Source organism: Ostrea edulis, chromosome 1 (genome assembly GCF_947568905.1).
Source record: "Ostrea edulis chromosome 1, xbOstEdul1.1, whole genome shotgun sequence".
NCBI classification, from domain to species: domain Eukaryota; kingdom Metazoa; phylum Mollusca; class Bivalvia; order Ostreida; family Ostreidae; genus Ostrea; species Ostrea edulis.
The window spans coordinates 76,079,618-76,096,093 of record NC_079164.1 but is presented as its reverse complement, the minus strand read 5'-3'; the positions used below and the strand labels follow the sequence as shown (position 1 = coordinate 76,096,093).

Sequence of the window (16,476 nt, the reverse complement as noted above, 5' to 3'; positions counted from 1 at the left end):
TCCCATGACCACGACTGAACCTGTACAAGGCAGTGATGATCATCTCAGTTCCTTTCCCAATTTACCTGAACGCGGATGAATTTACACAATGGATAAACTGAAGGGAGAAATAATGTGCGCAATAAGACAGGAGCATTTTGCAAGAGAAAGCGAGAGAAACAAAGGGAGAGAGTTTACACTCAGCAACTTGTACACATTTTGATACAAAAACAAAACTTTATTTTTTTGCATAGACGAAGATTAAGTCTCGTCATTATGACAAAATAATAAGAAAAGCTTATATACTTCATGAAACCTTTATTTCAATCATTTCTTGATGGTATGGTGACAATTTTATTACACTGTAACATATACCAATTCATATCAGTCAGAATGAAAACAAAAAGGGCACATCGAAATTCAGAAAAGAGAACGCTGAGAATAAAACTAACAAATAGCGTGTCAATTGGATTAAGTTGAAAAAGAATGGAACACCTTTCTGGAGACGACTTCCGTTTCACAGATTCGACGCAAGGCGTTCGTTGTAGGAACTTCCATTAAAGGATGACATCTGCAAGATTGATATCAGGCCTTCAAGCGGCCTTATATTTCCTATAAAATCCCTATATTTGATAACCCCCAATATTTCTGCTTGAAAATGTCATTTTCCCCTATAGTATCCCTATTAATTCCAATAAATTTGTCGAAAATTAAATTTCATTTTGTTTTGCCCGCTTCATTTACTTTGAATAAAGTAGTTTCTGCTTTCCATTATCTTGTATATTTAAACACCACCACCACCCCCCCCCCCCCCCCCCCTCAATGTTTTGGGTCACGTGGTCGAGTAAACTCGGGTGATCTATTGCAATTGGTCTGCATCTATCGTCGGCCGTCTTTCGTTAACGTTAAATTGTGCATTTTTAATGCATATAATTTTTACAAGAATGTGATTTTTACAGAAAAACCCGAATACATTTATAATAAAACTACTTCTATCCATGAAATGTTATACATATTTTTTTTTTACCTAGTTACATATTCTTAACTTTTTTGCTTATCGGATTTAAATATAAATCAATCTTACCCCATCTCTTTATCAAAATAGCAATTTTATTAAAATGCACGATCTCCCTCACTTTCAATCGTTTACACAATGACATTATACTGACCCCCCCCCCCCCCCCCCCCACCCACCCACTAATGTCTTTACTTGTACATGCACAGCGTATATAGGTGAGGTGTTTAAGAAAAATGTCTTAAAAACATGTTTCTACAAGCTACATGATCTACCTGACACAATCCACTACAAATGTAAAAACACCCCGAGACACTATAAACACGAATAAGGGATTCTGCTACTAGTGTTGACAAGATAAGAATTTCAGCGTAGAAGTGGTCACTGAAATCATGATCAAGATGAACGAGACTGTTGTTGATCGTCCAGCAGATGGGTCGGTTTTGACAAGCATTTGCGCAACATTACTCCAAGTTCCATTATTTGCATTAGGTTTAAGTCCGAGGATGTCACACATTATTTGATATAGTTCAATATTACTTATGGGTTGGCTCACAAAATTCTTTTTGAAGGCTGAAATGAAGATGAAGAAATTAATACATCATATCATTACCCCCTCCCAAACTTAATGTTCTACGACAAACTATGATATTCTCTTTTAAACAAATCGCTACTTGCCTGGTCCGGCAGCTCTAAATATTGCTCTCATATCAGAATGAGCATTGCTGTATCCGTGCATCCCTACGTTGGTTGTTCCAGGTTTCATACTCTGATTTATTGAAAGAAATCAAAATACGATTATACGACATGGATGCTGTACACATGATATTGATAAGAGGTGAAGATAAGGAACAGTGATCAATCTCATAAATCCCATAAGCAATGGAAAATACACAATTGGGCAAACACGGACCCCTGGACACACCAGAGGTGGGATCAGCTGCCTAGGAGGAGTAAGCATCCCCTGTCAACTCATGATCAATGATAATCAATAATGATAAGATGCACATCGACCACAGTGCACACCCGAGTCAACTCCTTATATAGAGATAGGGTTTGTAAGCGTTGGAACCTAATGATTTTTCATGATTAAAGGAGCATTAGCTGTCATTTTGTCACAAAACATTTAATTTAATGAAAACTGCCCCCATCTTATGCATTTCAGAAATAATACCAGTATTTAATTATTTTTAAAGACTTTTTACCCTCAAAACAAGCACATGAATATGTAATTCTGGTGATTAGATAAGTATTGCCTCGCAAGCATATAATTCTTCCTTATATATTTCTCTAAACTAAAAGTGGGTATCTAACGTAGTTTTTTCAGCTATGTTTCTCTTCTTTATGTACAAAAGAAATGTTTTTATTAGTCATTGATATCATAATATGTATTCTCATGCCATCGAGAGATTTTGAAAAAAACATATGGTTGCCATCACTTTCAAGTGGGGCGCAGCCGCCCCCCCCCCCCCCCCACCCCCCGCCCCTAAAATTTTCAAATTTAAGGTAAATCGCGGTATCTTGTTTCGAAAAATGTACTAAACGATAAAAGAAGCAATAATTTCTTCCACTCCTGGAGAAATAAATGAAAAAATCGTTTGATTTCTTGAATTACTTTAATGGGAGAACTTAATCATCCCCCCCCCCCGAAAAAAAATCTTTAAAATTTGGGTCATTTTATTAATTTCACCTTATTAAAATGATAGAAAATAGTACAAATGACTAAATGGGAGAAATGTCAAGCCCCATAAAATCTGTATAATCCAGAAGCTTTCGGGGCTTTGCCCCCTGGACCCCCACCAGGGCTTCGCCCTGGACCCACTGCCTCATAAAGTGGCGCCCCCGTAACCGCAATTCCTGGATCCGCCCCTGGCTGCCGACCCTAAGCCCCCGCTTAATTACGCTCAATCGCCGCTGGACTTTCTAATCAATTTTATTTCACGAAACATTGGCGAGTTTCACCTCTCGATCTCAGCTTCCGAGGCGAAAATGCAAATGGCGATGTGCTTACAGTCCGCTTAGCAACGGCAAGGGGGATAACTGCTCATGCACAGTCGCTTGCTATTGGGGACTAGAAACTACCCCAAGAAACTAGAAACTTCCCCAAGACGGAAATCTTCATATGAGTGAAAAATTCTCCAGCGGGACGTTAAACAATATACAATCAATCATAACACTGTACCTTTGTAATTGTTTGGAAAAACACACATTCTATTCTGTTTTGCGTGAAACTCTGGCTCAAATACATGTATGCTTTACGGCGTGATTGTTGAGACGAGCGCAGACCTTTAACATCAAGTAACAAAATAATGGACACCTGGTCCGCTTATTCATTTAGCACAGAAAATATGCATAATATGCAGTTGATGTAAACAGTGACGTCATATTTTCTTTCAACCAATAAAAACTTTACAAATATGAGAAGACTTGTCTGGTTATTAAAATGTTTGTAGTACAAAAATGAAGAATTTGACCATTTATTTTATCTACGGGAATTTCGATGCCGCAGTGACGGTGAACATTTTCACAGCACTTTGGGCAATCGTTATCATTTTACAGCTTGTCTCGCTTGTGTAATCTCCTTAAGGTCATGTTATGAACTAGTTGTATTTAGATTGCATTAGAATAAGCGTTTCTATACGAGTGAGGATTGATTGCTTGGTGGGTTTTTTTAAAAGTTTTATTTATTTATTTTTGTTTTACGTCGCGTCGAGAATTTGTCACTTATATTGGGTCGTCAACGAGTGGGAGAAAAAACTCCGAAAACAGCATACAAATACAGCAAAAACCATGATGATATGTTTCATAACCTGATATTGGAACAATTTGGAAATCTTATACACATGGTTGAAGTTGGTCAAAACGTTAATAAAGAGGTCAGAAACTTGTGTTCTTAGAGAACTACTGAATTTTGGTTTTACTACATACTGTGCAATTGTTGCATTTCCATGGTCCCACTATTGCAATCCCGTTGTCGGGTTCTATCACAATTGGTGGTGTACGCCGATGGATTTTTAGATGATAACTGTCAGGAATAGATTCCTTTTTGTAGATCGTTATATTTGATAAGTTTGCAGTGAGTAAATCGTTGTACACCTGAAATTGATGAATTCTCATGTAAATACTTGAAAAGCAGAAAATTCTTTGTTGATTTTCCCAGTAACTAAAATATCCTTGAGAAATGCTAGATTTTCATACCCCCCCCATCCCCCCCCCCCCATACATATGTACAACTATATATATGACACAATGATATAAAAACAAGGAGCAGATGTGTTGCCTGAACGATCATAAGTATTCGTACATATACACTAAATGTCATACAGAAAGGGGATCCGGGTTAGAATAGGTCCTCAGTACTCCTTGCTTGTCGTAAGAGGCGACTAATGCGGCGGTCCTTCGGATGAGACCGCAAAAACGGAGTCCCCGTGTCACAGCAGGTGTGGCACGATAAAGACCCCTCTCTGCTCAAAGACTATAAGCGCCGAGCATAGGCCTAAATTTTGCAGCCCTTCACCGGCAATGGTTACGTGTCCATATGAGTGAAATATTCTCGAGGGGGGCGTTAAAGTATATCTAATCATTCAAACGAAAAGGTCATGCTAAATTTTCTTGCCGAGTTCTACGTTGTGACAGATGAACAGTCTGAGAGATGATTCACGAAGTAATCTCAAAGCGTCGCCATATTTTGCAAGTAACACAAAAAGTAGCTGACCTTATCAAGTTTTCCATCCATCGGCCATATGCTGACATAAGGAACTGGTGAGAAAATCACTTTAATGTCGTTTAATTCTATGGCTTCTGTAATATTCACCATCTTTGTTATGTTTGTCATTCCATGGTCAGAAAAAATCATTATGTTAACATCGTCATGAAGGCCGAGTGAAGTCAGATTTCGCCTGAATTCGCCCAAACTGTTGTCAATATCATGCAACACTGTGGTCAAATTGAGAGAATTCACTCCAAATTTATGTCCATAGTGATCCGGAGCTTCTAAGTATATCCCTGTAAATTTAATACGAAAGCTTGCATATATTGTTTTGCTATATAAAATGTAAAACATGGTACAAGTATGTATTTTTCGATAAAATTACCTATGAGATCTGCCGAATCGTTCTGTAGTAGTCCTACAGTCTCTTGAAGTGAATAATCAAACTCCGGTACCAAAGAAAGCTTGTATTTGACGCAGACTGTGGGTTTGGTCTCCCTTATAGTCACCTCACATCCGGGCCAGTAAAAGAAGTATGACTTCTTTCCCTTCAATATATTTATTAAGAATTTGACGTACTTAGATAGACGGTGCCTGTGTTAACAGTTGACATATATTAGGAAAGTCTTTGTGAAATATAAACAATTGTCCATTGGACTGAAAACTATAAACAAACACATATCCTGATCAATAGTTTTAAGTCAAAGTCAACAATATATACAATATGTAAACCTCTGTATTTGCTTTTTAACAAATCACTGTCTGAAAACACATTTCCCAGTTGTTGGAAATTAGCCCATGTGCTACCTCTTTTCAAGAAAGAGGACCCTTCACTTTCATCAAATTACAGACCCATTTCTCTATTAAGCTGTGTGAGTAAGATAATGGAAAGAATCATTTTAAAACATGTCTATAATTATTTTCATAGTAACAACCTGTTTTATAAGTACCAAGCTGGGTTCTTGCCTGGTCACTCTACAGTTTACCAGCTTATTGAAACATATCACAGTATAGTGAAGAATATTGATGAAGGTAGATCATGTTGTATGGTTTTTTGTGATCTTTCTAAAGCTTTTGACAGGGTTTGGCATAAGGGACTTCTTTTTAAATTACAAAAATATGGAATATGTGGAAATCTTTTTCAGTGGTTTAAAAGTTATTTGTGTAACAGACGTCAGAAAGTGATGTATAAGGATTTGTTATCATCCAGCTTAACTAGCAATGCTGGAGTGCCTCAAGGATCTGTACTGGGACCGCTCTTGTTTTCAATCTATGTTAATGATGTAGCACAAAATTTGTTATCGTTTTGTAGATTGCACGCAGATGATAATTCAATTCAATATGCAGATAAGAATATATGTAATATAGAAAATGTTATGAATCATGATCTCAAAATTCTTGAAGAATGGTCAAATAACTGGCTTTTGAAATTTAATCCTAATAAAACTAAAGTTTTATTTTTTACCAAGGCAAAGCATAATGAAATTTCAAAACTGCTTTTTCAAAATTGTCAATTAGAACTCATTTCTTCCCACAAACATCTTGGTCTCACTTTTTCCAATGATTTAAAATGGTCTGTGTATATCAATGATATTGTAAACAATGCGTATAAAAAACTAGGACTTCTAAGGAAACTCAAAATCACTTTATGTAGAAACAAACTATCTAAATTGTATATGACTTTTGTTAGACCTATACTTGAATATGCTTCAGTCGTATGGGATGGATGTTCTTCTGCAGAAATTGAAAAGTTAGAAAAAGTACAGCTCCATGCAGCTAGAATAGTAACGGAACTGCCAATTCTTGCATCCAAAGAATCATTATATTTAGAAACGGGTTGGGAAGCACTAAGCAAAAGACGGGAAATCGCAAAATTAATGACAATGTATAAAATTCACCTCAATCTTGTACCACAATATTTAGGTGATATCATTGACAATTTTCGAAAGGATACATCGCGCTACAATACTCGTTACGAATATGACTATATACCTCCTAGAACTAAGCAAGAAACATACAACAAATCATTTTTTCCAGATGTCATTCGCAAATGGAACTCTTTAGCAAACGAAGCAAAGAAAACAACCTCTATCTGTCAGTTCCGTCGAAACATTTCTAATAATATCAATATTTCAATAGTGCCTAAAAATTTTCTTCTTGGCAAAAGAATAGTAAATATAATTCATACTAAATTAAGACACAACTGTCTGCTGAACTATGATTTACACCGAAAAAACATTGTCAATTCTCCTAACTGTCATTGTGGTATGAGAGAAGATGCATATCATTTCTTCTTTGTTTGTAAAAGATTTTCAGTAGTAAGAAATGTTATGTTTAACGAACTTTTTCAAATACAAGAATTATCTATTATTGATACACGGATTTTACTTTGGGGCAGTGGCAATTTGGGTTATGAAACTAACAGCAAAATTTTTAATGCTGTTCACAAATTTATACATAATTCAGGCAGATTCTCATGATAGTAATTCACTTTATGCTAAATGTACATGTATTTATTTTATCTATACATATGTTTTATGACAATTGTTATCAATTAATCTAAGGTGAGAACCTCGTAAGTTGTAAGAACTTGTGTTCAAACCTTTTGTATGCAATAAAATATGTTCAAACCAAGTGTTAAAAACCAGAATCAAAGTTCATATATCAGTGTCAACGGAGAAAATGTCTATAGACACAAATGATGTCTAACAGTAGACATTTATAAATATAGTAAACAGTTGCTTGCATCTGGAGGACACATTTGATAACTAATCTTTTCACAATTGAAATAACACCTAAAGAATAAAAATCACAATAATCAACAGCTTACTACATCACAATAATCAACAGCTTACTACATCACAATAATCAACAGCTTACTACATCACAATAATCAACAGCTTACTACATCACAATAATCAACAGCTTACTACATAATTTCTTTGAATTTGCATTGTGTAACGCGGATTGGGCTATTATCACAAAAACGTTTTAAGGTCTGTTAAAAATTGTGAAGATAACTAAATTTCTAACGTGCAATTTCCAACCTTTAAAATTAGAATATGCACACTCTGCTCTTTAAGCCATTTACCATACATGGGACGGGCGGACACACAGCGGTAAAACAGTCATTTTACAATTCGCCCTATATACATGTAGATAATTAAAAGCGAGAGTCGAAATCTATTATATTATTCGTTATAGAGTCATTCACATCATTTTTGGGAAAATTAGTATTCTGAAAGTATTTAATCATCGTATTTTCCATTGAGTTCTTAGATGAGACTATGAGAGATACATTGTAACCACAAACTGGAAGCACCCAGTTCTTCTAACAATATTTATCGATATACAACTAATTTTTGTGGAGATATTTAATTGTATATACTTTGTAATGCAGCCCGATGATCTTATAAGACTAAACCGGATTATGTCCCAAAAGGACCATTGAGGGTAAAATTCTTGACCCACCTGCTTCTCTGCTGTGACCCAGACGGGCTCTGCATCGTCCCACCAAAACGGCAGATACTGGTCAGGATTTGCGCCAATAAGGAAGTTCTTGCCATGAATAGTATCATGCATAAAATTTCCAACCATGCCGTGTGATTCTGTGTGCAAACCTGTATCATAAAATATAAAGTCATCTTTCCTTTTGCTTCAATAGTCATTTAAAGGACATATATACACCAATCTACCTTGTATTTTTCTGATGAATAAATTGCAATTAGCTACACCAAGTCGACGATGATGTTTTGTCAAAATGTAATCTGTATATTGTAATATGATAAAATTATAAAAAGGAAAAAAGGTGGATTTACGTTTCCACATCCATCTAAAAACGCCATAATCAATTTAAGATATCTAAGCGCTTCACATTAAAAGCATACAATTAAAAGTTTTTGAAACATCCTGCATTAAAATAGCATTATGTGTTGGTTAAAGTCTGCCAGTCTTTAAATTATTCTGTAAAACCATGAATTGTCGCTTTCAGTTAAACACTAAAGGCAATGTTAAAGAAATGAATCATGAGATGTTATTTAAAAACGGCCAATGATTTTGGCACGACGTAATCCTATCGGTAAAGCGTTCCATAGTGTAGGCGCTGAATAATTAAAGCGCTAGTCTTAATTCCAATCGGGTTCGAATCCCGCTCACGCCGGTAAGTGAGAACATTTCTCAGTTTACTTTCGGAAGGTCGGTGGTCTCTTCCCCGGTACATTGTATCTGGGTTCTCTCTTCCACCAATAAAAAAAAGGGCGCCACCAGATAACTGAAAAAAATTTGAGTGTGGCGAAAAACAGCAAAAACAATAATTAAAAAAAACACCAAAAACAACAATCCAATCCGGTGAACGTTCAGAAGCATCCCATTTTTCGATCGCAAGTTTTTTTTGGGGGGGATAATACATATATATTATTACTACAGTAACTTGATCCGAAGAGTCGGATCACGTCGAGTTGATAGGCGTGGATCATCAGATCACACGAGACGCAAAGCGTCGAGTTTGATCTGATGATCCGCGCCTGTCAACGAGACGTGATCCAACTCTTCGGATCAAGTTACTGTAGTAATGATAAATTTATTATATACCCCCCTTATGCATTTTAAATCCACATTTATCAGATAAAAAAATTAATGTAATCCAAATTATCAAAAACACAGACATACCATGAAATTATGTTTTGTGTACGCAGTTTTGTTTGTGACGCGGTCAATATTTTCCACAAATAGCATTGCGTTGATGCATTGTGACGGCATCAGTTTCAGAGGATACTGATACTGAATCAGAAAACCACAGTGTGCTAATCCGGAAAACCGGATCACACGCTGTGAAATCCACAGTATCAAAGAACGATACATTAATGGGTATATAATAAAGGGTAATAACGTTACTAAAGAAAGTGGGTCAAATTCTGTGGACTGGTTTGCAGGTTATTCATAAAAACTATCCTGACACAGTACATACATTGATCTGAGCGTCTTCGTGTAGGGAGGTTTGCCTTTGACGACGCATTATGACGATAAGCATTGCTTACTACAGAGGAAAATAAAACATAAAATAACACGGCTTCGGAGCAAGGGCACACACTACATGGATTGAGACAGTATTAATAAAAGGTGAAGATAATGAACGATGGTAAATTTCATAACTCATAATTATTATTATAATCCACCTGTGGCGTCATTCTTTGTTCGAACGCTTACTTATTTTTCAGGGTTGGGGAATTTTAGACAACTACAGTGTACTTAGTGCTGTACTATCGTGTTAATTATTACGAGGGTCATTAAAATAAAACGAAGGCTTTTGGTATAACTTTTTTCTGAACGTCATATTACATCCAAAATTGGTAGGCATAAAATAAATGATTTCAATTATACTGCTGAAAATTCAGATATTTTACGATATATCGGGAAATATTTCATAAATCTAAAAATGAGGTCACGGCGCATGATGAAATTTTGCTATTTACCAAAATGCATCATATGATATTTTAATTAAAATTGTCAAATCTCTCAAAAATAGCGTTAAAACAGAATAAAATTTATCCGTTCAAGTAGTTAAGGAATGCATTTATTATTTTTTTCGTTGAATGGAGGTATAACACGAAAAAATAAGACGGAAAACTGCATCATTGCGCGTAGCGCATGATGCAAAAGTTTTCCGTCTTTTTAGCTCACCTGAGCTGAAAGCTCAAGTGAGCTTTTCTGATCACCCGTATTCCGGCGTCCGTCCGTCTGTAAACTTTTCACATTTTCAACTTCTTCTCAACAACCACTGGGCCAATTTCAACCAAAGTTGGCACAAAACATCCTTAGGTTAAGGGAATTCTAAATTGTTAAAATAAAGGGCCAGGCCCCCTTCCAAGGGGAGATAATCAAGAAAAGGTAAAAATAGGGTAGGGTCATTAAAAAATCTTCTTCTCAAGAACCACTGGGCCAGAAAAGATGAAATTTATAGATAAGCTTTATTAGGTAGTGCAGATTCTAAATTGTTAAAATCATGGCCCCCGGGGGTCGGATGGGGCCACAATAGGGAATCAAAGTTTTGCATACAAATATATAGGGAAAATCTTTAAAAATCTTCTTCTCAAGAACCACTGAGCCAGAAAAGCTGAGGTTTATATGAAAACTTCCTTATATAATGCAGATTATAAATTGTTAAGATCATGGCCCCCGGGGGTCGGATGGGGCCACAATAGGGGGTCAAAGTTTTACATACAAATATATCGGGAAAAATCTTTAAAAATCTTCTTCCCAGAACCACTAAGTCAGAAAAGCTGAGATTTATATGAAAGCTTCCTTATATAGTGCAGATTCAGGTTTGTTAAAATCATGCCCCCCTGGGGTAGGATGGGGCCACAATAGGGGATCAAAGTTTTACATACAAATATATAGGGAAAATCTTTAAAAATCTTCTTCTCAAGAACCATTGGGCCAAAGAAGTTCACATTTACATGAAAGCTTTCTGACATAGTTTGCAAAAACCATGGCCTCCAGGGGTAGGTTTGGGGCCATAATAGGGACTACGGTTTTACATGCAAATAGATATGAAAAATCTTCTGATATGGACCAAGGTGACTCAGGTGAGCGATGTGGCCCATGGGCCTCTTGTTTTTTTCGTGGTATGCCTCCACCCAACGAAAAAATAACAAATTCATTTCTTATCATTTAACATTTTAAAACATTGAGTTTATATGATAAAACATGATATGATTTGAGTTGAATTAACGAGTTATTCTTGCACTACATTCTATGTCATTTCGAGATGGGGGTAGTAATATGTGAATACACAACTTTTAGAAAAAAAACTAAATCCGTTAGGCCTAATGACGACTTCCACAAACTGTTGAGCAAACGGGTTTCTTGTGGACTGAAGTTTGCAGTTTTAAAAGTGATGAGTTAGAGATAAGTCCTGTTGAGAGAAAATTGCAGGAATTTAGTTTGTTGAGTGGAACTGGAATTAAGTGCAAAGTTCGATGTCGGTACTAACCAGGTTGGGAACACTTCCCCTTTAGCGAGATATTCTCGCTAAAACGCGATTATCCCTCTTTGGCGAGAAATAAACATTACCATAAACAGGAGTTTTGGCGTCTTTATTGAAAATAATGGCAAATCCTGTGCAACGCTGAATAAGTGCGACACGCACTCAACATGATGCGAATTGTTTCTATGAAATTGACAACATACATGTAGTAATGAAATTGCATATCAAAGTTGCTGCGTAAGAGGGAAGCAGTCTGAAATCCAATACACATCATCAGTGTTTTTGTTTTGATTCATATATTTGCAGAAGTATCAAACATTTTAGCACTTTTTCTTCTTTTCACGTGAATCACGAAAAGATGTACTCCGCGGGTGTTTTTCTCTGTTGTACGCGATATATTTATTCTCGCTAGAGATGGATAATCGCGTTTTAGCGAGAATATCTCGCTATAGGGGAAGTGTTCCCAACCTGCTAACGGGAAGCGTGCACGTGGAACACGTACATGATCAAGATGTGGAATGCCAGGTAGGATTCTCTTGAGGGTTGTCACGGCTTCCAGGTGGCCAAGTGAGTGTTACAGAGGGTTTTTCGAGTTATATCAATGAATTCCTAAGGCGTCACAACTGTCGTACGGAAGCTCAGCACATCTTACAGTGAGGGAAAGTGTACCGGGTAGTAGATAGACCCAGGATTTTGACAGATTCTGCGAGAAAAGAGGTAAAAATAGAATGAGATAGAACTCATACGTGAACTAAAATTTACGTTGAGATTAGTATGTCCGTTGGAAAACCAAGAGCTAGGAGAAACACACACAGGACTCAGGAATTCCAAAGGGGGGATGTGAACGTCAAGTATTAGCCAAAGTACTCCGCCATTTTGGGTGCCTAATATGGAGCTTTACTCACAATTTGTGGTGAAAAAGGGGGGGGGGGGTCTGCCCCCTCCCTTAATCTGCCATTGGGACTTGCGAAGACATGTACAAGTCGATAGTGCTTTAAAGGTAAGTGCTATTTTTTACCTGAAAACGCCACGTGTTAGTTTAAAAACATTGGTCAATAGGAACATGGAAGGGTTAACCGTTTCTGTTGAAAATAATGATTTAGAATTACACAAGAAGCAGGGAGTAATTTAATACTTGAAAGGCGAGTCTGGACCCCTTAAGGGGTTTCTAAATATTTTCTACACAACACCTTTGCTGCCATTCAAAATCACATGATGTAAATATGAATTTTAAAAGTCTGAGTCAGCATGAAGAAACATTTGCATTACGGATGATCTTCAAAAGCGCATTTGAGAGCAAATCAAATTTGTACATCCAAATTGTTCAAAATTGTCAGTATCGATATGATTTTTATCATTTTGTTAATACGTGTCTAAAAAAAACCCACTCGATTGAAATATGGAAAATGAGCTGTAGTGTCTCTTTAAGGTGGCTCACAACACCTTGAAATGGTCTCTCAAATCAGTACGAATTGATTTAAGAATAAAAGATTAGATGATATATAATTAAGTATACAATGCATATGCCAAAAAAGGCGGAAAATAATTATGCATATTTGGATAAAAACTTGATTTTCAAAACAATTCAACATATATGAACAAAAGACTCTGGCGGGTTTGAACTCCAGATTTGCGGTTCACCAGCCCAATGCTTTAACCACTGAGCTACGATGATAGACAAACAAATCGATCGATACAAATAATTTCACAAAACATTTAAATCGCCATATTGTGGCATGGTGTCATGAAGATATAAGCTTTAGTGTAGCGAGTTGTTCTGATTGACCTGATTACATATATTATGAAATTATGAAGTGCATTAACCAACGTTTTAACTTCGATATACTCAATATTAACATTTTCTTTAAGAATTATGAAAAAATCAATATATGCACCCAGGGGTGCATAAGCCGAGTTGCAGGGGATACATTGTAAAGTCAGGAATGATGTGGCATATTTATAATTGTGAAGAGCTAATTTCAGTTTTAAACTTTTCAAGTTACTGTCCAGAAACCATATTTGTCTGAAGTTTTCAATCTATTTTTTGTCACTGTGACCTTGACCTTTGACCTTTTTTCTCCAAAATCAATAGGGGCCTTGCTTTGCTGGTATCCAACAATATAACCAAGTTTCATTTGATTCAAATTAAAAAAAATTGAAGTTATTCTCGGGAAACTAATTTTTTTTTAAAATCTATTTTCGGTCACTGTGACCTTGACCTTTGACCCATTTTCTCCAAAATCAATAGGGGTCTTCCTTACCTGGTACATAACAACATCTTTATTAGTATCATTTGATTCGGATTTAAACTTTCTGAGTTATCACCCGGAAACCAAATATTTCTGAAATTTTCATTCTATATTCGGTCACTGTGATCTTCACCTTTGACCTTTTTTCTCCAAAATCGATAGGGGTCTTCCTTACCTGGTACCCAACAATATATCCAAGTTTCATTTGATTCGGATTTAAATTTTCTGAGTTATCATCCGGAAACCAATTTTTTCTGAAATTTTCATTCTATTTTCGGTCACTGTGACCTTGACCTTTGACAATTTTTCTCCAAAATCAATAGGGGTCTTCCTTACCTGGTACCCAACAATATATCAAAGTTTCATTTGATTAGATTGTAAACTTTTTGAGTTATCATCCGGAAACCAATTGTTGACGCCCGCCCGCATCACCAAACCAATAGCCAATCGACCAGGGGGTATAATGACCATTATTATTGTATACAGCGCTTTATCTAATTGACACAATTACCCTAAAGCACTTTACATGTAAAACAAACTAAAACCAAAGAACAATAAAATAAAATTGATGCATAAAGACATTTAGGACCGGGGAAATGCTTTAAATCGACTGTTTTATCGTACCACGTCATCAGGTCATTATACCCCAATATCAGGTTATTATTATACCCATGTCATTTTTTTTCTGTCAAAGTCAAATAAAAACATATTTAAGATGCATTTTATATATTTTTTGATAAATAGAAAATGTTAATATTGAGTATATAAGTCAAATAAGTTTGGTTAATGCACTTCATAATTTTATAGCTTGATAGAAATATATGTATAAATCAGAACATTTATACCCTCCCTGTTTAAGTCAAATTTTGTTTACATGATTTGACAGCAGTGAACTCGTGCAGACTTTCGTAATCAGATTCACTGTCCACAATGTTTATACTTTCTCGCGGATTTTTATTCACATTTAATGATATTTTGCTGTTCTTATAATCACTGTGCTCTACATGTAGTTTGTAAGGTCAGTTAAAATACATAGCATTAGACACTGTTAGGACCAGCAACAGGGATTCTCTTTATTTCTTATGAAACTGAGAAATATTACAATCGGTATTAATTTATTTCCTAACATGACAGTCGAACAAGGCCATAATATAACATCGATATATATTTAATTACAGCTAATCTTATGCAAAATTCACCTGCGTTAGATAGCCAAAGTCTGTGTGACGTCACCGAGTGACAACGATGTAGTGCCAATCGGAACTCCTCGAATGTCTCGCGCACTCGACAGAGATGTAGTGCAACTGTTTATGTGTTTATTCTCATATAAAGGGTTATATAAATTTACATGCGTTTTGAATAATTCGAAAATAAGGTCTGAGACTATCTGACAAATGGTGACAGTAATATGTCACCATAATATATCCCATTATTCAGATCCAAAAGATGAATACATTATACGTTAGCGTTGTGATCTTTTAAACTGATGATAAATTTACCTGTCATGATGGAGTAATAATTTGGATAGGACAACGTAGGATAATCCGATGTCATATACTCGGCTTTCACGCCATCTTTCGCCATTTTAGCAAAGCCAGGCAAATCCACATGGTCAAAATAATCCCATCGAAACCCATCCATGAGAATCACCACAAGCTTGGAGCAGGAGACGATATGGAAAGTCCCAAAGAACAAAAGTAATTTTGAGGCACGGTACATTTTGTTTCAAGGAAACTAGATTGCTAAAATAGAAACTAGCTAGTTCTATCCAGATGAGTCTTCAGACGAGTGACATAGTTGTAAAATTACTGTCGATAATACTGATACGGCGCACCGTGTTTGTCTAAACAAACATGCACACCTTGAATTCACTTAAATTGTAGTATTCTTAAAGGACGCATGGCATGGAAAATTTCATTCGGAAAATCACTCTGTTAGCCTCTTGATTTAAAATTCACAGAAAATCTTTAAGATCAGAGCGCACAACTGTATCCTAGAATGCCGACAGTTTATCATAGTCACGCTTGTGGACTTCCAAAGGAGCAATTATAAATTTGCTACAGTAAACAATCAGTGAGTACACGTAGATCTCGGAGTGGCCGGACGTGTTTTGTGAACGCCCCATACATCTGCGTTCTATTCTGCCTTTGTTACAAACGTTGCAATGATTGTATGAGTACATGATAACTGGCTGTTTTCAGTGAATGTTTTAAATTAAGGAAAAAAGACGGAAGAAAAGTATAGGTAGTACCGACGATAGTAGTATTAAAGAAGAGTCACCAGTTCTCGGTCAAATGATAAGCTAGGCGAACTATGTCTTGTATGAAAATACACCTTATCAAAGCCGACACACAATCCTACTGCATCGCAAGAAACTAAATGTATTCAACAAACAATTTGAATGTAAACAGAAAACTTTATTGTATCATAAAAAGGGGACAAATTAGACCAGGCCTGGGGGGTTATAAGACTGTTACCGTAATAATACTCAAACTCAGCCATATTTATTTTGAGTACAATTCAGAGCAAGCTCCGAAGC

At 36.1% G+C, this 16,476-nt stretch overlaps 1 protein-coding gene across 1 annotated transcript; it reads right to left on the bottom strand.

The window, feature by feature from the left end:
- Positions 1-282: 282 nt before the first annotated feature.
- LOC125681048 (glycerophosphocholine cholinephosphodiesterase ENPP6-like) lies at positions 283-16,220 on the bottom strand. The gene is made up of 7 exons (XM_048920950.2): positions 15,437-16,220; positions 8,175-8,323; positions 5,089-5,251; positions 4,710-4,999; positions 3,923-4,090; positions 1,673-1,763; positions 283-1,567 (listed from the first exon to the last, which is right to left on the bottom strand). The coding sequence occupies exons 1-7, from the start codon at positions 15,654-15,656 to the stop codon at positions 1,338-1,340; spliced, it is 1,311 nt and encodes a 436-aa protein (XP_048776907.2). The 5' UTR covers positions 15,657-16,220; the 3' UTR covers positions 283-1,337.
- Between the last annotated feature and the right edge of the window lie 256 nt (positions 16,221-16,476).

What these genes read in the sequence shown, in the direction of transcription:
- LOC125681048 (XM_048920950.2), bottom strand. Translation starts at nt 15,656, where the DNA reads ATGTACCGTGCCTCAAAATTACTTTTGTTCTTTGGGACTTTCCATATC. An exon ending in CGATTCGGCAGATCTCATAG is followed by an intron (nt 5,000 to 5,088) that starts GTAATTTTATCG and finishes TTAAATTTACAG; the next exon opens with GGATATACTTAGAAGCTCCG. An exon ending in ATTTAGAGCTGCCGGACCAG is followed by an intron (nt 1,568 to 1,672) that starts GCAAGTAGCGAT and finishes TCTTCATTTCAG; the next exon opens with CCTTCAAAAAGAATTTTGTG.